At 41.6% G+C, this 27,125-nt stretch overlaps 1 protein-coding gene across 7 annotated transcripts in view; it reads right to left on the bottom strand.

Moving 5' to 3' along the window:
• DPP6 (dipeptidyl peptidase like 6) overlaps positions 1-27,125 on the bottom strand; it is a 559,516-nt gene that overhangs the window by 241,353 nt on the left and 291,038 nt on the right. Inside the window, exon 1 of one of the 7 annotated variants that reach the window (XM_061349188.1) lies at positions 18,551-19,035. The exons of the other annotated variants lie outside the window; for them this stretch is intronic. Coding sequence (XP_061205172.1) covers positions 18,551-18,607 — 57 coding nt within the window. The 5' untranslated portion in view covers positions 18,608-19,035. Of the gene's footprint in view, positions 1-18,550; positions 19,036-27,125 lie in introns of those variants that run through there. 7 annotated transcript variants of the gene reach the window in all.

The following is a 27,125-nucleotide window of genomic DNA, read 5'->3' as shown; positions in this document are numbered from 1 at the left end:
ATTAAAATCTAACTATTAAGCCAAGAAATAGAGGCAACGGTTTACCTTACTTAACTGGAAAACATTTCTTGAAAACAGAATTTACTGCAGTCAATCAAGTGCTAGAATCCTTTTCTTTTGGAAAATGCGGGACTGTGAGGCCAGTTCCATGCCACTTATTCTGCTAGAGCCACAAGGATGGGGAAAGCCCACTTGGAGTATTTCAGGACAGACACACTCTATAGTTTCAGATGCAGAACTGCCAGAAAGAAACAGTGTGATGATGATTTATTCTACTACTGATTTTCCTTCTTCCCCACACATATATTTTTAACACACTACTACATCTGTTTTCAAGGGAAGGCTCCTTTTCCTCCAGCCTCCACACTTTCTCTTGTCCCTCCTTGTCCTCGCTAGTTGTAGCTTACTGAAAATGCAGTTGCTTTACTATCCTATGAAAGCCAGAAAGAGAAATTGCAAGGGTTTTCCTGAAAACCTCATATTTCTTTCTCTCAGGCCAGTGACCCATGGCCACAGATCCGTCTAGTAGGACAGCTAAAAGCAGCACTGTTCACATGTCGCTCATGCCATTCCTATTTGCCCACTAAGGAATGACATATATTCTGCCCCTCAAGGGAAGCAAACACATTTGCAGGTTATAAAATACTCCTGTCACTGCTGGGTGAGGACAGAAGATACTGAATTTTCTAGCAGAAAGGCAAGTTTGATGATGGAAGCATTGAAGACTTGGGAGGCAAGGGTTAAGCGCTGGGTCTAAGGCAGCTGGATCATCTCTTTGTGCCTCTATCCTCTCTCTCTAAAAAGAAAAGCGCAAATTAAAGGTAAGTGTGCAGCCTGCAATAGTTAGGAAGACTAACCAAAAAATACTCTGTTCAAGCTTCATAAGGCATGCTAGCATCCCTATCACTGAGGTTAAATTCATTAGCAGTTGTGAGGCACCCAGATACAAGAGGAGGTTTCATCAGTGCATCCGATAGGCAGTTCTGGGGCTCATTTTCTCCTGTCTACAAAGCAGTCACCCACAGCACTTGGATTTTTTTACACAAACTAGCAGATATAATGAAATTCTTTTTCTTTCAGGAACAAATAACAAACCACTCCAAATTTAAAAACATCTGCAGGGGAAGGGCACTATTCTTTACTCTAGAAATTAGACATTTTTTCAGAAGGGGTACCAGTCTGCTTTTTCTTTCTCAAGTCAGTTATTACTTTGGCCAGCAGAAATCCAGTGGAAACTGGAAAGCGCTGCCTCTCAAAGTGGTGAGATATTGCTCAACACCTTTCTGGAAACAGCTTGGCCTTAAGACAGTGTTTTCTTGCTCTCAGGTTCAGAGCTAGTGGGTGCTGGCAGGCACAAGGATTCATTTGCTGATTTTCACGGTGGGGCTGCATGCTTGTGTATCTGTGTGTGTATGCATGAACGAATATATATAATCATAGTGTTCACAAGTACTGATGGAGTGCTAATATCCACCCTTACTTGTTAGAGTCTAGGAGGATTTTGTTTAAAAGGCTGTCAAATCCCTAGAAGTGCCCATAAAAAGCCAAAGAGCCAAGGGTGTCTGATGTTATTTAAAAGAACTGAAACCTGAGTAATTGAATGAATGAATGAATGAATAAATGAATGAATAAATCACTGTTAACACTGTCAAAATGCTTAAGCAATGTAGGACATGTCTGCACCTTGCAACAAACAGCCTGAAGCCAGTGCTGACCCAAAGTGATAGCCCCCACAGCAGCAAACAACATTGCACATCACCGGCTCAGAGGCTGAAACACAGGAGCAATTTAGCCCTGGGCAAGTCACTTCATTCTCGCATTAAGCTTCCGTTTCTGCCAAGTGTGGGTAATACAGTTTACCTACATCACTGAGATGTCAGAATGAATACTTTTAAAAGCAGTTTGTAGACATAAAGCACCAAGAATGTGTTAGGTATTATCAGTACATATGGAAAGCACCATTTTAGCAGCACACACCTTTCTGTAAGTAGGCTATATTTAAACAACATAATCCCATAATCACATTTCCTTATCATTAATAGTATAAATAGTTATTTTTGAGCATCTCCTGTCCTGAGGTCTTTCAGAGTCTGTTACATTTCAATTACAAAAGAAAACAAGCTATTTTCTATCATTAAAATGCCAATTCAGTTCCATTACTACCTCTTGGACGAAAAGAAAAAGATAAAACTCAAGAGGATTATCTAATTCCTTAAAATCTGAGAAAATGCTACCTTTTCCTTCTTAATACTGACCAACAGATCACCTTCAACTTTGCAAAATTAAACACCATAATTTGACTACACAGAGGTTCAAATGTGTTTGCTTCAAGTGTGCTACCATTTGAGTTGTTTTCAAAAGAAAACAGAGGAGAAAATATATGGCTTCTAGCAGTAGCAAGCTTTAAAAACCCATCTTTTTTAATGCGCAAGAAAAGTGAGCCTTCAAAGCCTGTGCATAAGCACCTACATAATTGGCTGGATTTTCAAGAGCATTGAGCTTTCAGTGGTCCCCAGTGAGACCAACAATAGCTTTCGGATGCTTAACAATTTATCACAACTCAACAGTTTCTCCCCCGGGCATTATTTACCAACTATGTGGCATAAAGGAAAAAAAAACATCTGAGACTGTCATTTTGGGTTGGACTTGGACACCTAACTCTATTAGTCTCCCCTAAAACACCCCCAAGTATCTTCACATGTTTTATTCCTGGATCTTGAAGTGAAAAAAACCCACAGACTTAATTTAAATAAACACTGCACGCTAGGACTCAAATCTAAAAGCCAGATCATGCTGGTAAGGGTTACATAAAGTAATGATTAATTAGTCTTTTTCCCCATTCAGGCTTTACTTGCCTGTCAATAAAAGACACTAGATGACTGCCTGGCCAAAATATGCATTATTTCCAGCTCTCTAATGTCACTGGAAAGCAGGCAGCAGTTCAATTTGCCAGCAATAATTCACTGCAGAATCAAAATTCTGCAAGCAACCTCTTCTCATCTGTTACTTTCAACATCTCCCACAGCTATTTGATTTTCTTCCTGGTTTTTCATGTTAACTGGTCATCTCCTTCCAAATCCCAGCACTCTAAATAAGGCTCTGCAGCTTGTTCAGTCATTATAGCTGTGTTTCATGCATGCAGAGTGTGTCTCACAACAAACAGGATCGCATCTTTCAGTGGCATCAGTAAAACTCAGGAGGATATTTGTCCCAAATGCTCTCCCCAAAAAATCAGGAACTAGCCCAGCTTTTTAAAAGTTGAATATGTGGCCAAAGTTTGAAGCATTACCCAACTGAGAGTAAATGGTTAGCAGGCTTTTGAATCTGCTGCTAAAAATGGATGGGAGCCTTCAGTGCCACCCTCAGCCATCTGCCTCTGCTGCGGTGTCAGAGAACGCTGCAACTAAGCACCGGGAGGATGAATGCCAAAGCCAGGCAGCGGGAATCGGCTGCCTCCCATCTCCCAACCCCTTTACAAACCACCTCCCAGGCGGGAAGGACTGAATCAAAGAGACTAGCAACAGCAGCAGCTAATTCTGCAAAAATATTTCTTCCCTTAAATCCATAATTCCCGCAGGCACAGGTGGATTTTTCCTTGTCTTCTCTTGTTCACTGGAATTCCACAAAGCAGACAGCAAAGATTTCATTGGTCTGTTTGCTTAAGCTAATAGCCTGGCTTAATACAAGTTTTTTTTGTATCTTCTTCTCCCTCCCAGGACATGAAAGCAAAAGGAACGCATACTGATAGTTAACATTTGCAAAGACAATCAGCACACATGAACAAGTGAATGCCACTCCTTTTTTTCAGGTTCAGGTCTTCACTTTTGCACGCTGCCAACACAATCGGTCTCAAAGAATCCCTTAACTGAAGTTGATCTGTTCTTGAGTTAATTGTATTATTCACATTGACAAAGAATATAAACAGTTTTCAACAGTTTTTTGGCTTTGGGCCATGGGTTGATTTTCATTTGGTAATTGAAGGTTTATATGATGGAAAGAAACTCTGTGGAAACTGTCAAGACAATGAAAAGCAATGAAGTATAAACATCCGAGTGTCACCTAAATTCAGTCTCCTTAGAGCAACTGTCATCTCTTGTTTTATAAGCAGTTTCAGCAATAAAAATAAATAAAAGTTACGCATTACACCTGACAAGCAGCCAACCACACGTAAAAGTACAAACAGTATTTGGTGAATAGCTTGCAACAAGTTAATACCTTTTTCCCCACAAAAACAGTTTCTCTGTGACTGACACAAAACATTTACTCGAGAAATGGGCCAAAGAAAGGCAAAACATAGGTTCAGTGGATATTGAAAGCTATGTTTCTTGTAATCCATATGCATTCGTGACCAAAGATACAAGATTCTGGATAGAACAGAACAAAACGTAATTAGGAACAAGGTTTAAAAAATGATATCACTGTCTCCTCACATAGTCACTCCCCAGAGAAAGAGCACACTCACGTAGCTTTGTTATAATCTCTCAATAACTGCTGTCCCAAACCTCTGCCACATATATTCCTCTTCTCTGCAGGTTTACGCACAGCCTTGTGTATTACAGTAGACTGTGCTGCAGCAACTTAGCTGAAGAAAGAATTGGTTCTTGCTTAAACTTTTTCACAGAGGTCAAGGAAAATGACAAAGAAGCTATTTGGGAAACAAAAGCAAAGAGAAATAAGCTTTGGTTTCAGTAAGAGGACTAGAAGTAGCATGAGCACTGAGCATCCCACTAGGATTCATTTAGGCTTATATTTTTAGCCTCAAGTACATGCATTATTTCTCATGTGTATTTTACATGGCCTGTTGAGCTCAGTTACTCCATATCTTTATGTACATAAAACAGTATTTCCAAAATGTTTTCTTACAGAAGTAGGAACCAGCCTAGCCCTCTTTTCTTTCCTAGAGCAAGATGGGGAGGAGCTTTCTGATATAAATGGGGTGGTGGTGGTATGATTAAGTCCAGTTTTATCACAAATTCAGGCAAAAAGTTTCAGGTTTCAGGTATTTTAAACCCTCAAGAATAAAACCAGAAGCTTATTATATATTTTGGCAGCAGAAACAATTTTTAGAACAATGAGAATTTTTTTTGTTTGGTAATCATCCCATCAAATCTCTATTTCAATCTTTGTTTTCCATTTTAATGTAATTGCACATAAATTCTTAGGTAAAACTAGGCTTATGGTCTAAGACCGTTCAACATGGAATCACAGAATCATAGAATGGTTTGGTTGAAAAGGACCTTAAAGCTCATCCAGTTCCAATCGCCCTGCAATGGGCAGGGACACCTTCTGCTAGACCAGGTTGCTTAAAGCCCCCTCACACCTGGCTGTTGAACACTTTGGGGCAACTTGTTCCAGTGTCTCACCACCCTCACAGTAAAGGATTTTTTCCTTATACCTAATCTAAATCCACCCACCTGCAGTTTAAAGCCATTTGCCCCTTGCTGTGTTACTAAGTGCCCCTGTAAAAAGCCCCTCTCCAGATTTCTTGTCAGCCCTTTTAGATACTGTAAGGATGCTCTAAGGGGTCCCTGGAACCTTCTCTTCTCCAGGCTGAAGTCTCTCAGCCTGTCTTCAAGAGGCCAAAGTCTGCCCTCCTTAAATCCAAAGTATTGAGCTTTGCTGTGTGTCCTTCTTGCTCCCCTAAGGATCCACTATGTCATGGGCATTGCAGCCAAGGCAGCCCTTGAACTTCACATTCCACGCCAGCCCTTCCTTGTTGGTGAAACAAGGTCCAGCATAGCACCTCTCCACATTGGCTCCTCTATCCCTTGGAGAAGGAAGTTATTATCAATCCCTTTGACAAACCTCCTGAATTGATTATCCCCTGCTGTGTTGTCCCTCCAACAGATACCAGGGTGGTTGAAGTCTCCCATGAGGACTGGGCCTTGTGAATGTGAGGCTGCTCCTATCTCTCTGTAGAGGGTCTCATCCACTCAATCTTCCTGGTCGGGTAGCCTGTAGTAGACCCTCACTATAATGTCACCTATCCCTGCCCTCCCTTTAATCCTGACCCATAAACTCATGGTTGGTTCCTTTTCCCAGATGGAGCTCCATGGAGATTTGAAAGATCTCCCCAAAATATTTTGAGTTAGATGATTTAGTGGTAATATCCCTGCATGAACGAACTGCATTTTACAGGGAAAAAAAGCAACCAAACAAACCAAAAAACTAAACAACCCAGTGCATCATAGTTTTAAACAGTCTCTAATTTGCAGGAGGGTGAACACTGAGGACTTAAAATCTGCGCTTAGCCTGTGACAGCGGCTGTGTGCTCTTGATCACTGTAGTCTTTCTGGAATTCACACCAGGATACTGAAAAGCAAAAAATATTGCTCCCTTTTCGCATGACACAGAGAATGACAATTTATTTACTGACCCACCCAGATACTAAGAGCATTATAACTGACTGGAGCAGTTCTAAAATTTATAGAAACTTACAGGCATTTATAGGAACCTACAGGAATTTATGGGAAGAACACTATCTAGCATGAAGATTTGGCAGTGGACCTACTTGGACCCCAAGTACATTCTAATCACCTCCCACCTCAAGGTTAGATGGAGACCAGCATGAACGATATTTCCTCACAAGAAAGAAGATGGGAGCCAACGGGTGCTAAAATAAATCTTTTGAAACAAATGATGAGGGAACCAGGCCTGCAACCTTATTCCAGCACGTAAACATGGCCTCATTTATATTGCGGTCCTAATCCTGAAATCCATTCTCAGACAGAGTTCCATCAAAGTTCACGTATCAAGGGCCTAAGAGAAATTTTACTTCCAGAAGAAGCATTTTTTACCATCATGACAGAACAGTACAAGACAGAGATTGACTTGCAGTATTAGCTTTTTCTATCATAAAAGCTGTATGAAAACAGAATGGCCAGCTGGAATAAAACTGTAAGCTACAAGTTTGTTGCAGATTTGTTACAAGTTTGTTATAGATTTAAAGCCTTGATTTTCTACATAAGGGTTTTCAGATTAGTGAAAGATATTATAAGGGTCAGCTCAAGGCTTGATGAAGTCAACAGATTTATTCTTAATTTGGCTACTCGCTCGAAATATCTCTTCATCGTATTTCAGATATATGCACTTTCTAGAGTTCCTTAAAGTTCTCCGCTTTATACAGGGATACTCTGTCAACATTCATCCCAGTATCAGTGCTGAATTCCTCAACACATTTGAGTGAAAGATGCCTAGAAGATAACAGCACAGTCTCCTGATCTCCCTGAAGGGCATTGGAAAGCCCAGCTTGTAAACAAGGAACAAGCCCAAATGAAGACATCACCTATTTACTTACTATGAACCTTAAAAATGTTATAGGCAGGAAGGTAACATTTCTTAAGTAGATGAGTAGTACCTGAAATCAGCTACTTCTTTGAACAAGGGAGCAAAGAAAGTCAAAACATTTCCTCAAATATATATCTTTTATTAATGGACATACACTATTTGCTAAGTACTTTCCAGGGCTATTTCAATCAATTTCTCTTCATATTTTTCTGTCCCATACATTCACAACTGCTTTTTGTTTTGTCTGGCTGTTTTAGCTTGGATTGTTGGAATAGAACTTCTAATTATAGAATGACTTTCAACAGCAAAGTCAAACATCAATATAATCCATTTAAAACTATGTATTATACCTTATGAGAAAAAGACCATGAAAAAGAATTCTACTTAATGCAACTGAAGCCTCTAATGATTAAGCTTACAAAGATTAATTTCAAATACTTATTAGATTCAATGTATCATCATTCTCAGCAACATTTGTAAATTAACTTTTACATCAAAGATATTGGGAGATGAAAATTATAAAAACTAAGGCTGCTATTATTATTAGATTCTACAAAACTGTGAAGTGTCAGGGCTTCTCAAGCATAAGAAACAAAGTTTAGCTATGAATTTCCTGCTACAAAGACTAGTCATGCTTATTATCCTCAGTGCAATGGCATCTACAGAATATGAAATAACAATAAAAAAGTTCCTTTATCTTTCCTCATCTTCAGCAATTCCTCCTTTTTATCTAGTACCGTAGTATCTCAGAAAAATAAAAACCCTGAAGTTTTTGCTTACTCTGTCCTTCAAGGTATGTATCATCTGCTTTGCCGTAGACTGTTTTGTGCAATTAAACCCTCATGACTTCATGGCTCTTCTCTCTCTCATTTTCATACGGGTTAAGTTGTAATATGTTTTCCCTGTCCATCCTTGAGTTTCTGTCTACCAGTAGCCACAAAATGCTGCATATGTATTTGAAAATAACCTGTTTGCTCCTGGCCATGGAAACAGAAAGATAAAAATGTAAGGCTGCAACTTACTTAAGGATGGTTACGATTTAATGTACCATTCATTAATTCCAACAGCCACATTACCACTAAGTATCAGGCCCCTTTAAACCCTACACAAAAAGAGTTGAAAGGTTGGTCACAGTGGGTGATTAAGCTAAATTAAAGACGCAAAATGCATTTCACACAATATGCTACTGCATACATTCACCCCCAGTCAATTACATGTTTATTATGGTATATCTGACAAGGTAAATTAACAATAAATTAATATCTAAGTTGTGATTTCACTTTTGTCAGTAATATACTACAACTAAACCTTAAATATCTGCATGGAACTATTCAGCTACACACACAAGCAAAGGTAATGGAGTCAAAAACTGCAGACTTAATTGCTTTAGATGAAGGCTTATTATCTCTCCAATTTCAAGCTCAGCAGCAGTTAAGCAGTAATATAAACTACTTTGGTCAAAACTTTGTGAATCTTTATATAAAATTTACTTTTAGTTTTATCTCTTTTAGTTTTTATAGGCAATAATAGCAACAGACATTTGTTTTAAAGTTGAAAAAGGTAAGGATGTAAGCTGGTTAAAAAAAACACCCAACCAACCAACCAACACTTCAGCCTTCGGATTTGCTTGGTTTTTACTATTTCAGTGAAACTCTTCTTCCCCTTTCTAATGTGCTTTTGCATGATCATTTCATGTGTAAGCTCAGTTTAACTCTTCTTGAGTAAGTGCATCAGCCTGTTTCATCCTCATTCACCACAAAACATACTCGGGGCTTAATTCCTCACTCAGCTTAGACTTGTGTGTTCATATCTGTAAAAGCGGGTGCAGCAAAGGCTCAAGGCTTCCCCACACAGCGAAGGTAGCAGTATGTGTATGCCCACCGAAGAACTGTAAGGGACACAGCAAGTCAGGCAGCAACAGAGAGATAATGGCTAGACATTCCTGCCACCTTGGTGATTCATTGGGATCCCATCAGATGACTCTCTCTGTCCCAATACATTCTAACTAACCTCGCCTATCCTCTGCCCATGATCACCTGCAATTTGACTTTCTTTTTTAAGGTGGTCATGGAAACAGGGAAATGCCTTCTAAGAGCATTCCTCACACTCAGTGATGCAGGGAGATTCCCTTACCTTTTTGCCAGCCTCTCCCATCAAGACAGCTAAGCACAGCCACGATGCCAGCGCTACAGAGCTATTTATCAAGAAAAGATCCTGAAACAAGTCCCTGTTATGCCTCTGTGCCCAGATGTTGTCCAGCACACTGGGATGAATCCCACTCTGAGAAATTATGGTCTGTCTGCACTTTTCACCTGCAGTTTCTGTGACAAAATAATATCTCATAATAATAATAGCCATACATTGCTTGCCAGTTACCATACATTATGTGCATCATGTGTACATCACACAGGCTGTCTCCCAAAAAAAAGCGTTATTTCATCAGCAGAATGGTACGGGCAATCAGGGCACACTCAGGGATGGGTAATGCAAGGGAGAAGGAGAGAAGCAGAGCCCTTTCCCTGGGCAAGATGAGGACCTTAACCCTCTTCTTCCTATTGCTCTTCTGGGAATCTTCTCCCCTGGCAAAGACAGCTGCTCCTTTTTCCCCAGTGCAACCCCACCCCCCTCCCCCATGTGACAGAACAGAAGGCAATGTCTTTAGCTAATGCATTATTTAAGTACTTGTTTTGAAGGTGGGGTTTTTCTGAAGAGACACAGAGTATCTGAGAGCTGGCAAAAATACAGCTGTCTTCTCTGCGTCACCCAAAGCAATAAACAGTTAGTAGTGTGTTACAGGATGGAGATACTCAGACAAATCACTGCCCAAGCCCACAACATGAATGCCCAGCAAAGGCAAGATAAAAGGCAGTGCTCTGAACTCCCTTTGCCAAACAAGGCTTGCAGCTAGTCCTCACCTTGCACCTCATTACTCTGTTGTTGACAACACATCACCCACAAATTGCATGGGGAACAGCTGCTGTCCCTCACTGTGAGCCTTCAGGAAGGTTCCAAGACCTGCTGAGATCTTTCACTGAATGCCTTCCTGGTAATGACAAGCATCATTGCTCTCTCTGTACAACTTGGCTGTGGTAAAGGGGACCATCAGCCTAACCATAACCCTGTTCAACATGGCCACAGCTGATTTCCCTTCTTCCCCTGCCTCGTTGCTCCTGTTGCCACCTCCCTCTGGGACAAGGAAGGGTGTTGCCATGTGCTCCCTTCTTTCTTATTAACCAGCTGCCTACTTGGCAGCCTCTTCCCCTACAAGCATTTTCCATCACCAAATCTGATCTTGCTTCTGCTGCAGCTCCCGTAATTCCTCCAGATATCTAATAGCAACTCTCTAGCCTACTCATCTTCTCTCTCTTTTTCCTTGATCTGTGGTGGATTTTCACCAATAGCAGTGGGATGTAGCTATGTCCTCTCCACTTCCATCACACTTCTCCACAACTTCCGCAACTATTGGCAGCACTTTCAACAAGTACCAGGCTCTATGCTTCAGCCTTGCCTCATAGCTTCATCTTGACTTTCAGGAAGATGATCTCCATCAACCTCCCGGGCTTCAAACTTCAGCATCTGGCTTCCACTTCTGAAAGGTTTTGTTTCTACCCTTGACCACACATCTCACTGGCTCATCATCTCCCCATTTACTTCTCCATTTCATCTCTGTGGCTACTAATTACACCACAGTATTCCTGTTGAAAAAAATAAGTACTCCTTCTTGGAAAAGGTCTCTTTGCATTATGCAACCGAGAGATGAAAGAAGAATCTCTCATCTCAAACTATAAAATTGATTCAAGTTCCCAAAATCTTAAAATAAAATATAATCCCCAAATTCTCTCTCATTATTTCTCTCTCATTTGCGAGTTTGCTTATAACTATCTGAAGTCCTGCCAGGATTTACCTCTATCTTGATCTTTTCCTGTTGAAATTCTTATTCATCTCTAAGTCTTCAGAATAAGTTTTAACTTCCAGGTTTTCTCCTATGTCCCTTTACCTACACTCTCTAAACATCAAGGAGTACGTCTCTCTGATATGTCAGGCACTTGTGCAGCCTGAGTTACTACACTATCTTTGAACTTCATATTTCATCTACTTACCCTCAGGAGACCCCCAGGTCTGGGTTTTTTTTTTCAACTTAAGGCAACAATGGACTATCTTGGCAGAAGAGCAGCTGCTGACTGCCACCGAGGATCTAAGTCTGACACTCTTGCTCAAAAACACAATAGAAATCTGTAGCACAAAACCCCCTAAGTTTCATGTTCCAGCACTGAACCACCATATAAAGCCACCTGATAATCCCACCCAAACGTTGCTATTAAATCAGAAATTGATATTAACTTACCTTTCCCTTCTTGATCACATTCATTGATTTCAAATATAGATACCTCTCCAAATTCCTGCTTAACAAAGCTTTTGAAAACTTGCCCAATTCACTCTCACTTCTGTAGCTGGTTCTTCTCCACATCTGCAGTAGCCCTTTAGTGAAGAAGTGAGCTCCACTTACCTTTTCTGCTGATGCCGGCACTCTCCTTTCTCTGACTCTATTTCACTTATTTAAATCCCACTTAAGAATCAGAGAAGGCAGGGTGGAAGGACAAAAGAAAGAATGAAAGGAAGGAATAAAGGAGGGGCAAAACAAAAAACAGTCCTGAATGCAAATCATACAGAATAAACTACATAAATAATAGATATTACTGTACTCTACAAGTTTTAAAAGTGCTACCTTCTCTCATATCATCCAATGTGACCCGGATTTCACCACAACTCAATGCATGATAAAGATTGCAAACAGGCAGCATTAGAGGTCTAAGAACTGAAAGCAGGTAAAACCACTGTTCATGAAATGACTGTAGCAATGCATAGCACTGCTAATGGTCCACAACTGGAATGAAGCATCAGATGCTCTTAAGATTAAGAGTTAAAAAAAAGAATATCTATTTTTTTTTTCTTGTGGAGTTCAAACACTCTAATGAACCCTAGATATCTGGTGAACTTCAGAGACAAATTATTCTGTGTTGATCCAACAACAAAAGAAAGACTTAATGAGAAAGGTTACAACACAGGTTACCTGTGACAGGAATGGAGAGAGCAGCAGTCAACCAACACTGTCCCAAGGACAAGTGGTAGAGCACACCCCATTTGATCTGCCAAGGTATGGGCAAAGTGTAAAGAATACACAATTTCAATTAGCATCTTCAGGAAGCATACCAACCCTTACAAGCTGTGTACTTAGAGGATCATCAACCGTAATGTGGTCTTGACACATATAAGGGCTTCTAGAAGGACTTCCATTCCAGTACTGAACAACAAGAAAGCTTTTCTACAGCCTCCTCCTTTTGAGACTCCAGTTTTATGCCAAAAATGCTTCCTTCCATCTCTGTCTCTCCCTCCCCATTGCTTAGCTGCCTGCATTCCTCACGGCAAATGAAAAAGCTTGAAAAGACTGCTAGTTTGATTCAATTTCATGTTCTTGAATATGGTGTTCTCAGGAGCACTATTACAGAAATCTAATCTCTTGAGAAATAGATCAGATGCCATTAACAGAATGAAACACAAATGCTCTCTATGACTTCCTGGAGAAAGACTGTGTTGGGTCTAGAAGATATGTAATTTACAGAGTTGTTATAAAAAAAAAATATTGTCTCATATAAACAATGTTATTTTTAGAAAATTAAGCATTTGAACAACTAACACTAAACTGTTCCATTAAAACTAAAACCCCACTTTGTTTCCTATGCAGGTCAGAGTCAAGTTTCTTCTCTTTCCCTTCTCTTTGGCAGACACCTTCCAAAAGTGAATGTTGCCCCCTGACATCTGCAGAGCTGTAATTATCAGAGCCAGAATACTGCAGCAAGGCAGCGAGAATGGGGGATCCTCACAAGCAGGGACTCACCTTTGAGATACAACTGTTTTCAGCCCCAGCCAAGAACATAGGAGCTGCGCTGTCACAAGTCACTGAGATAATACGCTAAATTAGCTCATCTCCTGGGAGACCCACTCCTACCTGTTCAGAAGCTCCAGGCCAAGCTCATTTGAGGCCACTGGGTACTGGGTACTGCAGAGGTATGTTATGGTGCTCTTCCATTTCTCTGTGTGGATTTTATGCCACTGGGGTGCTGCAGTGGGGATTGACTGTGCCAGCTAGTGGCACCACAAATCAGGGCTTTCTTGTAACAGATTCACAGCTCAGTCTGTTTCCTAACATAAAGTTACATTGCATAATCTCAAACCTTCCCAAGAAAACATAGAGGATTTAGTCGTGGCTCTTTTGCCGTCTAGCATACACCAGGGGAACGTATTGACAAATAAAAAGGCAACATACTTTCCCTACTTTAACAGATAAAATTCACAGCTTACAATATGTGCCTGAACCTGCTGTACACTACAGCCTATTTACAATGTGAAGAGATCCTGCACTCTTTGGAGCCAATTTGTATTGCTCACGTGATGTAAGGAGGCTTTAGTGTCACAGAGAAACAGGATTGTTGCAGTCTGTCAGGTAAAGCATGTTGAACTAACCAAGACACTTGGCACCCAAGGATGATGATTTTCTGCATAGCACTTAGGTGAGTGAAGCAGATATGGAATGATTTTAAGTCACAACTCACAGGAAAAGGAAAATAAAAAAAGGAACACTTAAGAATATCTTCAGATACAGAAACATAACTCCCATGAAGTTACATTTACTTAACTGCATCCCCCCCCCTCTGTTAACGACATGGGCATCCAGTACTTTTGCTCAATTCATAACATCACTGCTGACTAAATTTCTTAGTTCTACTCATCTACTATGCTCTAACTCACATTATTAGCTGCCTCAGAGCATACAAACTATCTTCTTTCTGGATAAAGCTACATGAGAGGATGCTTTTCAACCACTAATGGACATTCAAACCAGCCTGGAACTAGCTCAAAATATCCCCCTGTCCAAAATGTGTATTTGGGACCTCAATACCATCTCTCTCACTCTCATGGGGTCGGTCCACACTACTGGGTCCACACTACTTTCCAATGTAAGCATACCTGTATTTTTTTTAGTTTAATCTCCTCTATGAATGAAGTAACAGCATAAGACTTAGCTCAACATGGCTGAGGATTCAGTGTCTTGAAGGAAGACAGCAGGGCTCATAGGGATTGACACCCTTTGCTACAGGAATCCCAAAATTACCTGACTACAACTATGTAGGAGAAAGCCCTGCATAATGTACCTAAAGTGCAGGTATTTTTTCTTATTTTAATAAATATGACCAAATAAAAGCACGTTTCAGCATAGTATATTAGATACGCCAACTATACTCACTCTTCATGATACTACAGACTATTTCTGTGAAGTACAGAGTGGCAGGGGAACATTAGAAGCATGAAATATTACTCTTTTCATCATTTCATTCTTGAGTCTGACTAGGTTTTCCAAGTTAAATGTCTTCTCTCTCCACTTGAAGGCACCTATTATTTGGAATTCCACCTGTTCAGTAAAATTCAAAATTGATTACCTTAATGACAGCTAATAGGCATAACTGTTCTATTGATCTGACTCCACTCCTCCATGTAGTCCACTTCAATAAAAGGCAACACTCAAGCTGGCTCCTTACTTAATTTTTGGTCTTTTATATGGAGCTACATGCAATCATTAACAACCTTGTCTAGGATATGTACAGGGTAGAGCAAGATCTCACTCCCTCTGACAGTTTTTCTCTATACAGCAAAAGAAACAGGAACAATCATTTATTCTGAGTGTTCAAGTACCTAATGAACCAATCAACCCTTTAAATATGTTTTATAAAAGGTGGTCTTTGAGAATCTGTGATCATGCTATCCTTGATATGCTGACTCATTTTTTAAAATACTTAAAAGTCTCATTTTAGCACATTATGCCTTTTACCACATCTTCATAAAAACCCAGCCTCCTTATTTTTTATGTATGACTGTAGGGCTATTTACATTCCCAAAGGCCATTAAAAGTAACAAGAACTGGGCTAAACTATGATAACAAATTTACAGGCTTACGTTGAAATATAAAAATCTTCAGGAAATATGAATTACTAAAGCACATTGACACAGTACTTGACCTGTTGTTGCTATTTTCATCTCCTTTTTCAATGGAAACGTGGTTTTAATGGTGTATACACACATCCAGCAAACAATCCCCAAGACAGAGAACAAGATTCACTAGTCCTCTTGAGCCAGAGCCCAAGTCTATTAGCGTCTGCAGGCTTTTCTACGGACTTCTGAGCATTGGGTCTAGCTGAAAGCCAACTGCAATCATTGTACACTGCACGGTATCCAACTTCAACCGTTTGAACAAGAAACCATAGCTGTATCAAAAGCACCTAAGCATACAGAGACTAACACATTCAACTTACATCTTGATCAAGCAATCACAACTTGACAGTAAGAGACAGTGTTACATACCACTTACACTTTCTGTACATGATGCCCAAAAGGCTTAAAGTTCAGACTCATGAAAGAGATAAGCAAGGAGAGAAATGATTAAATTCTGAATAGTTTAACTGGCATGGAGGTGAGCAACACTGCTTATCAGATAGAAACTATATAATAACATTTTTGATTAAAAAAAAGGAAAGAAAGGGATGCTTACTGCATGGCTTCAAGTAGGTAAAGCACTGCATCGCTTATCTGCACATCCGAATTATTTCCTAATTATTATAATTTTTGTAAATCTTGAGAACATGCCTTCATTTGCATATAGACACATGGGTCTGAATTAGATTTTTTCCTTTATGCCTGCAAAGCTTCTGCAGATGTTTTCAAACTTTCCACACCCTGTTCCTGCAGTGCCTTTTTGTGCCCAGCTTCTGTTTGGGTTAGCATGGTAGGACACAGCATAGACTTAAGCCAAGTGTGTCATTTGCCTGCCTTTGGATCCAGGGAATGTCACAGCAAGGAATACAGAAAAGGGACAGTCACAATCTCTTACGACAGCAGCAGCTGCTTCTGAAAAAGAGTCGGTCCCCTACAGACAGACCAGCACTTTGCCTTCAATTTTCTCCCAGCTACGATTTTCAGTTTCTTGATCAGTTTTAAGCAAGCAAAAAAACCTCAGCAATTCTTGGTGTTCACAAGCCTGAAAATAGAATTTCATCTGGAAGCAGAATTTGGATAGAACCTTTTTTCAGTTATGAACTGGTTTAAGTAAAATAAGAGGTTAGATTTGTCTTTGGTGTTGGAAGATAAAAGTACAATCAAAACAATGGGCACAGATTGGATTTGACCCTCCACTATCAAACCATTTTACTAATCATGTACTGTGAAAACAACAACAAAAAATGGAAGTGAGCAAAGGTTCTTACAGACTCTAACATTAATATTCATCAATATCATTGATATTTATATATGCTTGATATTTCTATCTCATGCTCACACTAGGGCAGAGCTGAGAGAGCATGTACTTTCAGAATATTTAAGCATACCATATGGGTATAATTGCAACTCAATCAGCTATAGAATAAATTCAATCAAGACTCTACATAATACTAAAGACCCATTCTAGGCATTTTATATTTCATATGGGAAGAGACAAGTAGCAAAGACATGGCATGACAGTAGCAAAGTCATGGCATGCCAGTAGCAGAATGGCATTACACAGGTAGCACTACTTGAACGAAAAACATTGTTCTGTCTTAAAACACAACCGACTTACACTTCTTGACTTACAAAACCCAGCAGTTTTGCACAGCTTTAAGGAGGAGGGGACAGCCCCACAGCTCTCTTTGTTCAGAAATGGCACTTATGCACCCCTGCCTCCCAGGAACGCAGCTAGGCTAATTTTAATCTGCAGCAAACTGTGACAAACATACACATGCCAACAGAAATGGACAGGAAAGCAGCAGCCCAACAGATGAAAGGTTAAATGAAGGCACAGTTTCTTTACCCTCAGTATCAAAGTTGGTTTTTTCTTGGTTTCACTGAACCATTGAGCCTGTTTTGGCCATTAGTAAAATGTCACCCTGAAAATGCAGATGCTGTCTGTGGTGCCTGGTGTCTTCCCTTGCTCTTCCCTTCCCCAATTCCCTCAAATAAAGCACCAAGTTAAAAAAAGAGAAAAAAAAAGAAAAAAAAAAAAAGAAAAAAAGAAAACAACGTGAGAGGCTCTCAGCTCACCGAGGCAGGAGGAACTATTTTAAGAATTAATTTGTGCCCTGAGAGATCTGTTTAAATTATCCTCCCGTGCTGTCCTAACTGAAGATTAAAGCAGCGAACTTCCAATATCTTAACGAGACGATGAAAATTGAAGAACTGGAGCGTACAGGCTAACCCACGGTCCCCCCAGGCACGGGGCTGAAGCCGGGGAGGGGAAGCTGGTGCCAAGAAGGATGGAGCTGCTGGTCTGCCGGTGTGCCAGGAGCCCACAAACCTTTGCCATCCTCGACTGGAGCTCAGAGATTGCAACCAGGCTTTCCCTTATGCCACCACTTTTTAACTGTGCTATTCCTTTACCAGTGAGGATATGTCCCCTTTTTCTGCCACATGCTGCTTTCTTCGACAGGGAAAGTTTTTACTTCATTTTGTCCTGGTAAGTGCAGTCAGACAGGAATACACTAAAAACTAGGCATGACAGGCAAAATTAAGTCTTTAACTTTCTACCTTTACAGAAACACACAAAGCACCTACCAAGTGAAATAAAAGAATCAAGTTCAGATACGGTGTGAGCACTGCAATTTCCCCCCGAGTCAGTGAGAGTTATACCTACTTACAGCTGCTTTCCCCCCCCATCACTCCTTGTACACACACAGCCTGAGCACACGCTGTACTCTGAAGTGTCCCTCCAGGACAATGCCAGACAAAAAAACCTTCAAAAACCCCTGAAAGTGCATGACAAAGTAAGAAGCTGAAACCCACTTTTGCAGTTTTACATCCATATGCATAGGGGCTGTTAAAAACCTTTACCCCCTTCCTCCAAAGAGAAGGGGCCTCTGTCCCAACATCCTGCTCCTTCCCCCTTGCACATAAGGAACAAGTTACAGAACAAACCTCTATTGCCTTCAGCAAGAGGTACAGGGCTGTTAAAAATAGCACAATTTCAGCTTCCCCCCAGCCTCCACACACACCGAGACAGCAGACCTTGAACCCAGCTACACAGTACTTTCCTCCTGCCACTGACTGGTGACTCAGTTGACAATTTTAGGAAAGCACACCAAGAAGATTAAAAAATATATATATTAATAATAATCATACATGAAACACAGAGCTATACAATGCAAATCTGTATTTGTTTGAAATTGAGGAAAATAAGCATTACCTGATCTTGTTGTTGGGCTTGTTTCCCTGATGCATTTTGCTCCTTGGCTGTAGTCATGCTCACCTATTTGTGCCCACTGCAGTGGCAAACAAGATTTTACAGTGTGTGTGCGTGTGTAAGCTTGTCTGTGTGTGTTCAGACATACATGCACGCACACACACACACAAAGACTAAAGGGATAAGGATAAGTAACTAGTCCATCACTTAATCACCAGCTGAGAAATTTCCCACCCCCACAAAAAAGAAATAAATAAAAATGCAATGTAAAAAAGCACTAGTCTAGCTGTCTTCCCCCTTGAGCATCTAAAATAAAAGCAGAAGCAGGAGCAGAGAGAAGGATGCTGTGGGGGCTTCTTCAATTAGCAACAGCCTCTGCAATCGTCACAGAAACAATGATAACTGCTTGGCAACCAGCAACTGGCAGCTCGGAGCCGGGAGGCAGCGATGTGGTCCTCGCTCCCCACCTCCACGGCAGCAGCCCGCGCGCTGCGCATGCACCGGCCGCCTCGTAGCACAATGTGCTGCTCGCTGGCGATGTGCAGAGCTGAGCTCGGCAGTCATCTCCCCTCCCGCAGCAAGGGGAAAGGGGCCGCAGGCAGCCGGCGCTCAGGAATTAAATCCCACGTTCCCTGTGATGCTGGCAACGGGAGTCCCGCAATCAGAGTTTCCAGCTTCTCCCAACTTGCACAGGTTTCAGTGCCCTGGCAGTCCCTGGCTATGAAGGAAAGCTGTGCCAAGGGCAGCCTCTGTCCCGCTACCAGGGCAGTTTTGAAGGATGCAGCATGGACTCTCAGGGAAGCGGGTTCCCACTGGTGGGACACGGAGCGCATCAACACTCCCTGGGGAGCTGCTTGCCTCACTGCCAAAGGGTGGCGCATTCATCAGGGTAAAACGTGCCCAGCCTCCCCCAACCCTCTCCACGTCCCTGATGTGACGCAGGCCACTTTGCATTTCTGATATCCTGGCTGCCTCCTGCATGCTCGCAGCTGCCATGTAGGTCACGTTGCCGGGTGACACACCAGCAGCGCTGCCTGCTCCACTCCACACTGCCATAGCTAGCTTCCTGCCATAATGGAGGTATCTCCAACATGGTGGAGCTGTCAAAGAAGCCTTCCTAGCCCACTCACCCACCTTGCTGTCAGCATGGGGTGACATGGGGTGTGATGAGCACGAGGCATAAAGCAAGTACCATTCTCCAGTAACACTCAGGGGATTTTAGTTGGACAAAACTTAGAGCAACATGAAGTTTGTTCGGTATTTGCTTGAGACTGATGCAAGTCACAGCACACCTCAATATCAGGCAACATGAAACTCCCATGTTGCTGCTTTCCAACTCCTCATCTCTTTCCAAGAGCACCTAGATCGAGCCCAGAGCTTGCCTCTGTGCTGTCATGCTGTACAAAGCTAAACATTTTCTCACACACGTGATAGAATCAGAATCATAGAATAGTTAGGGTTGGAAAGAACCTTAAGATCATCAAGTTCCAACCCCCCTGCCATGGGCAGGGACACCTCTCACTAAACCATGTCACCCAAGACTCTGTCCAACCTGGCCTTGAACACTGCCAGGGATGGAGCATTCACAACTTCCTTGGGCAACCCATTCCAGTGCCTCACCACCCTCACAGTAAAGAACTTCCTCCTTATATCCAATTGGATCTCTGCTGAGTCCGCAGGTAACTAGCTAAGGAAAGGGAACATGAGAGTATTTATCTGACAAGGAAGTGATTATGCCCATTTGATTCTCAGTTTTACAGCACAGATTTATTATACAAGGTCACATTCACCAGGAACACTATTTCGCTACATGCAGTGTGTCCTTACACCTGGGATAAATTTGATCCTTGTTTCAGGAACAGATCAACAGCAGGACAAGTTTTCCTAGAGGGTATCTACTAGCCACTAGTCAGACTTCCAAAACATTTAATAGAATCATAGAATGGTTTGGGCTGGAACGCACCTTAAAGTTCATCCAGTTCCAACCCCCTGCCATGGGCAGGAGCACCTTCCACTAGACCAGGTTGCTCCAAGCCCTGTCCAACCCGGCCTTGAACACGGCCAGGGATGGGGTCCTGTGTGTCCCTGTGGGGAGAAGACACAGCTTCTCTGGGCAGCCTGTTCTGTATTTTCACCATTAGATATCACATTGGTTTATAGAAACAGCAACATAAAAGATCTCCAACACAGAATTTTGCTGGTAGGAAAACTGGACAACCTTGCCTGGTCCCAGGAGCCAGGATCCTGGCAACAGCTCATTAAAAAAAGTGAACAGCACCTTTCTAACAAGAAGCAATAATTTACAGTTAAATCTAACAGCCTGTTTCAACCTCTTGCTGGGTTATATTATGACACGGACCTAGCTTACAGTGCAATTTCATCTCTTCAGTCCCAATAGTTTTAGTCACAATGTTTTGTATATATTTATAGAGAGGTTATTCTTGCTTATACATTTTTTTCCCAGCCATCAGAACAGGATTACTTTCAAGGTCTTCTAGAAGTGGATCAGTTTAAATTTTCCAATGGGCTTGGTCTATTTTTCTATCTGTAGTGGGTAGGAATGAAGGCTTGCCTTACTCCACACTTTAGCTAATTTGCTTTCCAAAAGGATTTCAAAGGAAAAAAACCCAAAACTGTATTGGTTGGGGTTTGGTTTTTGGTTTTGATTTTTTTTTTCTGTTGTTGTTTGGTTGGTTTGTTTTTACTTTGTTATATCCTGTGAATTTCTGCAAAACAGATCCCTTCCAAAACATACACCATTCACTGTGTCCCTGACCCCTCAGTACTTACACTAGCAATCACTGAACTTGACTGCACTGCTGCTGAAAATAAATATATTTGTACCTATCTATTCACCCTTTCCTACCCTACCTATGTGGATTTAATTTTTTCACAGTTAACCATTAAAGACACACAGTTTTCACTAGTTTTCTTGAAATGGCCACTCCTCCTTATAATGTAGATTTTTTTTCCACTAAGCCTGTTGTTGGATGTATAAGAAGTTAATTGTGTTAATTAATCCAGCAGTTAGCTGTCCAAATGCCTATGGCTTAGCCTTATTACATTAAGTACATTACAATGCTGACTGTTCTCACTTTACCTCCCAGTGTTTTGGTGCAGCTACCCCAGTGTTATTGAAATGCCTTTACCTCTGCTTGGATGTGCCTCTCCATCACCCTTGACCCGTGCAGGGGTTTCATCCTCTCAGATGGCCACGAGCTGCTGCTCATTGACAGGAGGATGTGGAAGTCACGTCCTCCAGCTCTCTGCCACCATCCTTCCTCAATAAAAGGGGTTTAGCCATTCAGAAATATTCATTATTAACAGACATAGAAGAATCTGCTCATGTATTAACAGGGCTGAGGCCATCCATCCTGACCTCTGTGCTATGTTAGGGTACCAACTTTATTGCAAGGCTGAGTCACCACTCATGAAAAATTAATACACCTCTATCACAGGACAAGAATCGGTATCTTGCTTATATAGAGCAGCTGCCCAGGCAGAAGGATTTATACAGACAGCCCTATTTAGGGGATTGCAGGAGGCACTGGCAAATAAGGACCCTGGGAATATAACTTTCCCATCCCACGGCATCCCACCTGATCACAGGCACACAGGCATCACATTGTTCCATCCTTCCAGATGCATCAGGCTGTCCATTACCTACCACACATCACTTGCAACAGGTTTGTCTTCATTGGCTGCCTGGGCTGTGTAAAGAATCTATCTCTAGCTCCATCCCTGCCACACAATCTGCGTTCCCATCATGAGCATCTTTCATTAATCCATGTAGTCCACATCATGCCACCACTGGGACAGCTCAGGAGCATTGCTATGAGCACAGACGGCTCTCCCTGCTAACCAAGATGCATGCTCAAAATGCTAACCTACAGCCACGTGAATGGCATCCCCACACTTGACAGCAATTAGCTCCTCTGCCACCAGGCAGGACAGCCAGTCATTTTCCTCCTCTCAGGAGAGGAACCAGTGACAGGTGAAAGGAAGTCTTCCCAGCTTCTCAACTCATCTTCACCTAGAGTGCTTGTTTCAACAATATCATGCAGTGCTGCAGTAAGACAGATAATTTTTAATTACCTTGTAACAAATTAGTCACACATGTCTTACAGCCTTTCCCATTAGAAGGGAAGTGCTTCATTCTCCCGAGACTGGCAGGAACAGGATTGTGGTCTTGCATCATTCTCAAAACACTCTTTGGAGTTCTCAGAGACCAGCTCTACCACCACCACAAAGCTCCCTCATGCTCAAAAGATTGTTGCAAATCTTTTACATTGCAAATAGAAAATAATGCTGCAATGGCTCTACAAGACAAGATAGACTAAAACCTTAAAAACTCATTGCCATAAAGACCTATGAACTGTTAGGAGCTAAAGCACAATAACTATTGTCTATGACTATGCATTACAGCGACACATGGTAGGGAAAAAAAAGCAGTTTGCTCTTTTAAGCGGATCATTTTACTAAGACAATCCTTGATTCTGCCCTTCCATGTAGGCAAGAGTCTCTGCTGTCTGTGGATGCTGAGCATCCACTTCATGGGAAGCAGCAATGGGCCCTCAGGAGTCAGTGTAGAGCATTCCCATTGCCTCTGTTATAAAGGCCAGATCCAACAGCAGTCTATGTTCACAGGGAGCCCTCCAGCTGCACACATCTGTTCAAGGGAGTATAGACTACGTAAGGGCAGTAATAATCCTGTAGCAGCAGCAGGTATAGTTATTGGATGCAGAACCCTTCTGCTCCTTTGAAACCTGGTGTTCTGGCTGTAGCACACTGAGCTATTTATTCCCTCTTCATTACCACATCAAGGAATTTGAAGCCAGTGGGTAGAGTGGGTAAAAATGAATTCTACTTGATTAACGATACCTTTGAACAGTCTGCTAATGTTCTCCCCTCTCCAGATAAAGACTAGATCCCATGGAGAGCTATGTATCTGAAATTCTTAGTGGATCTAAACCATTAGAACCTGGGGTGCGGTAATGTGCTACCTCCAGCAGAACACACCACATGATCTGCTTTTGTGCAGCCAGTTCCTTGGAGCTTCACACTCGCTACCAGCTCCCAGTGGTTTAGCTGGTTTGCTATCAGTTCAGAGAGGACACATGGCCCGGGAAAGCGTATACTCTGGCAAGTTATGATAATGGAAAAACCTATTCACAGGTAGTTGCAAAGGGTAAGTCCTAAGGGCTACATTTTTTTTTTTTGGGGGGATGCAGTGTCATGGAGGTAGTAAATGTTAGTAAGATAACTCAGGAAGAGACACAGAGACATTCACTAAAAGAAAGGGGAGATGAGCCTGTAAAAACATCGTAGCCATGGATCTCAGCATTCAGTCATTTGAAAGGTGACTGAGAAAGCTTGGATCAAAACAAGATGCAAGGGGAACAGTGCTCAGTATGTATTGGTGTTGCTTTTCAGGAGGGGAAACAGGTGGGTGGGGGCACAGTTCTGACATCCTGCAACAGCTGTCTGAGAAGAAGGTCTACCTGACTCATGTTCTCCTAAGACAACTGCATACTCCCAAAAAAGTAAATCCATTTAATCTCCAAGTCTGATTCAAAACATCTGCAGCTGCCCTACTGCCCCACTATTCTGGCTTCCCTAGAAAATTTCAAAGAACAAGAAGGGTCTGTACAAAGCAGGATGTATGTCTGCAGGACCATCATCATGGTCCTGCAGATGTGCCAAGGCATGCTGATGACAGTTCACTCTCCTCCGTTCCAGTGCCAAGATCTCATCCACACAAAAAGCGGTGGCACAGCCCCTCTTCAGTCTGGGCTTCTGTAGCCCAGAAGCAGTGAGTCAGAGGGATCTGTGCTCCTCCACTGCAGATCCTTCTGAAGGTCAAGTGCTCCTCATGTAGGGGATGCCAGAGCAGGACAGGCAGCTGTGAAACCATAAGGGCTGCATGGTTAGAAATTCTCTTTACAAGAGTTTATGTTTTTAGCTGCTGCAAACAGTCATCCTGGCTGTTCATTGTCAAGATTTCTGTTCTTTGCTCATCTGAATAAGCTTCAGAGAGGGAGAATTTAATTTTTATTCTGTTCGGAAAACACAATTTGTGCCCTGCCCTTCTCCAAGAATGTGACAACAGTAACATCACATTAGGGCACAGCAATGCACCCAGTCAGAATTGGGAATTGGGAATACTTAAGTGGTAGATCAGCTGACATCAGCTTTACTCCTACAAAGGCATCAGAGCATCTGTATTGCTTACACACTATCCCCAGCACTGCTTCTCAACCTTGTTCCATACTAGAAGACAATAAAAACACTAAATCTTGTTTGAAATTAATCCCTAAATTTAGCAAGACTTCTCAGCTTGTCAAAGGGCATCCCCAAAATAATCTTATTACTGGGGGGGAAAAGCTTTGGCCTTTAAGGATATGGATCAGTTAACTCAACCTTGCATCAGCACTGCTAATATTGCCTCTCTCTGGTTGTCTCCAACATGTTTGTTCTGCCAAGGGTTAGTCATGGGGGAGTCTATGTCCAGACAAATTTTCAGAGGGTTTACTGAGGACCTCTGTAGCTTGGGGATCCACTCAAATGCTTTTCCAGATTTCAAAGGTTCTGTGAACATGCTAGAGGCAATAATAGATGATGAATATAATTGCAGATAAAAATATGTCACATTTCCAGTGCCAAGATCATTAAGACGGCAATTTGGCGTGGTATTTTCATTTAACAGATCAAATCCAGTTTATTTACTCAATGCCTTTAATTAGGTATTTGCATGAATGTCTGTTCCTACAGGGGATACACTTCAAAACATTCCTCCAAGCTTGAGAACTCCTGCTATCTGAAACAAGCAGGTATGTGCAGCAGAGGACACAGAGACAACAGGCATTGCAAGAATGACTTGCGGCTCTGTATAACAGTCCTGTGGTGTTGCTACCATTTGTGCACTACAAAAGCCTTGCTAAATTGCTTTTTTTTTTTTTTTTTTTTTTAAGCTTTGAGTTTGAGAAGATGGTTTTAAGTGATTAAAATAGTTTTATTTGAAACACTGTATTCTGCTGCTTCCTGTTTCTTGCTGCTGCTCCAAGTTCCAGGACTGGGATGCAAGCTGTGAAAAAGTCTGCTCACTCATGTGCAGCGAGGTCTATTTTGCATAGCACTTTCCTGCCTAAACTGGAGTGTGACTCTGGGGAACACAGCAGGTACTTGTGCCCTTCTCACTTCTGGACTGTGTATCCACTTTGGTTTGCTCACCCTAAAGAACAAGCATGTGTACTGTCAGAATTTCCCATTTAAGTGGATTATATTTTTCAAAACCATTATTTTTGACTGACAGTGGGGTTATTTTTTTGAGTCAGCATATATAATTTAATACATCTTTCCAGCCTCAAAGGCACATGATTAGCAATGCCATAATGATTTGGCACTACATTATCCCCACAAGGAATACAGACTGTACCGCTGGCTTTTTTCTTCCCCTCTGCCTGTTCCTGCTGGTGTGACCTTGGCAGCTGTAATGCAACAGATGCCTCTTTCTCACTTGTTTATCTGTGCGTGAGAGACTTCTGAGGCCCCAACTTCAGTGCCAGCTGTGAATCGTCTCCAGATTGTTTTATCAAAATTTGCCTCCTCACTGTCTGGCTTAGTATTTCTGCTCCCTGCGATCTTAGGGATCAATCTTCACTGACATTTCCCCCTCCCCATTATCATTTCTGAGCAGCAGCTGAATTCCTTCCTCATTGACTCAACGCAAGCTCTTTTTGACTGTTGATTTTAGAAGTGGAAAGATTTATTTCTTTCCTCCCTACTTGTTTTCCTCTTTATTTAAACATAAGTTTTACAGAATAGTCGCAATATAGAATTTGTAACTCAAAACAGCCAGGTCAGAAAATGTAAAAGATACCACCAGCAATGAGAAGAGATAGCAAAATACACCCCTCAAATCAGCGTCAAACAGAGAATCCCCATCTTCACAACAGCTGCAAAGATATTAGGCTATTTAGCAGCCTACTGCTTGGAAAAGGGAGAGCCTCATCTTCATTTTTAGCTGCAACAGTGAGTTATAGGATGAATAAATGATCTGCATATGAGATGATGACTGGTTTAAATGTAAACGTTGTGAAAGGCTTATGTAAGCACATACCATTGCTTGAGAGATCCTTGTACATAAAAGCCACAGCTGGAGCAGTGGCTTTTTAAGCATTTGTTTTATGAAGTACACTTTTATTTGCAATGGTTGTTATCTTTCATTAACTTTTATACCAGCTTTATAAAAAAAACCCAACCAACCAAAAACTTGAACTTACAACATGATCCGTACACTTTCAATAGTGAGGTTATGCAAAATACTTGACACTGGTAAATAGATGCATGTAATATACTTTCATCTTAAAGATGTCACATCTGTCACATCTGATTGAAAGTTATACTAACACAACTGATGAGGTCTCACAAGTGATGCAGGCATAAGGAGCAAATGTCCTCAGTTACGGAATGCAAACCTGACAGATGGCTGCATTGGATCCCATAGGCTGGGCTCCGTGGAGAGCATCTGCTTAGCACTACTACCACCTGTAGCAAAGGGTGCAAAAATTGGACCCTG

The sequence above is a fragment of the Neopsephotus bourkii genome, unplaced genomic scaffold (genome assembly GCF_033783945.1).
Source record: "Neopsephotus bourkii isolate Nb327-2 ecotype Australia unplaced genomic scaffold, CSIRO-AGI_Nbou_v1 NB_53, whole genome shotgun sequence".
Taxonomy (NCBI): domain Eukaryota; kingdom Metazoa; phylum Chordata; class Aves; order Psittaciformes; family Psittacidae; genus Neopsephotus; species Neopsephotus bourkii.
This window is presented reverse-complemented; position numbering and strand designations above follow the sequence as displayed.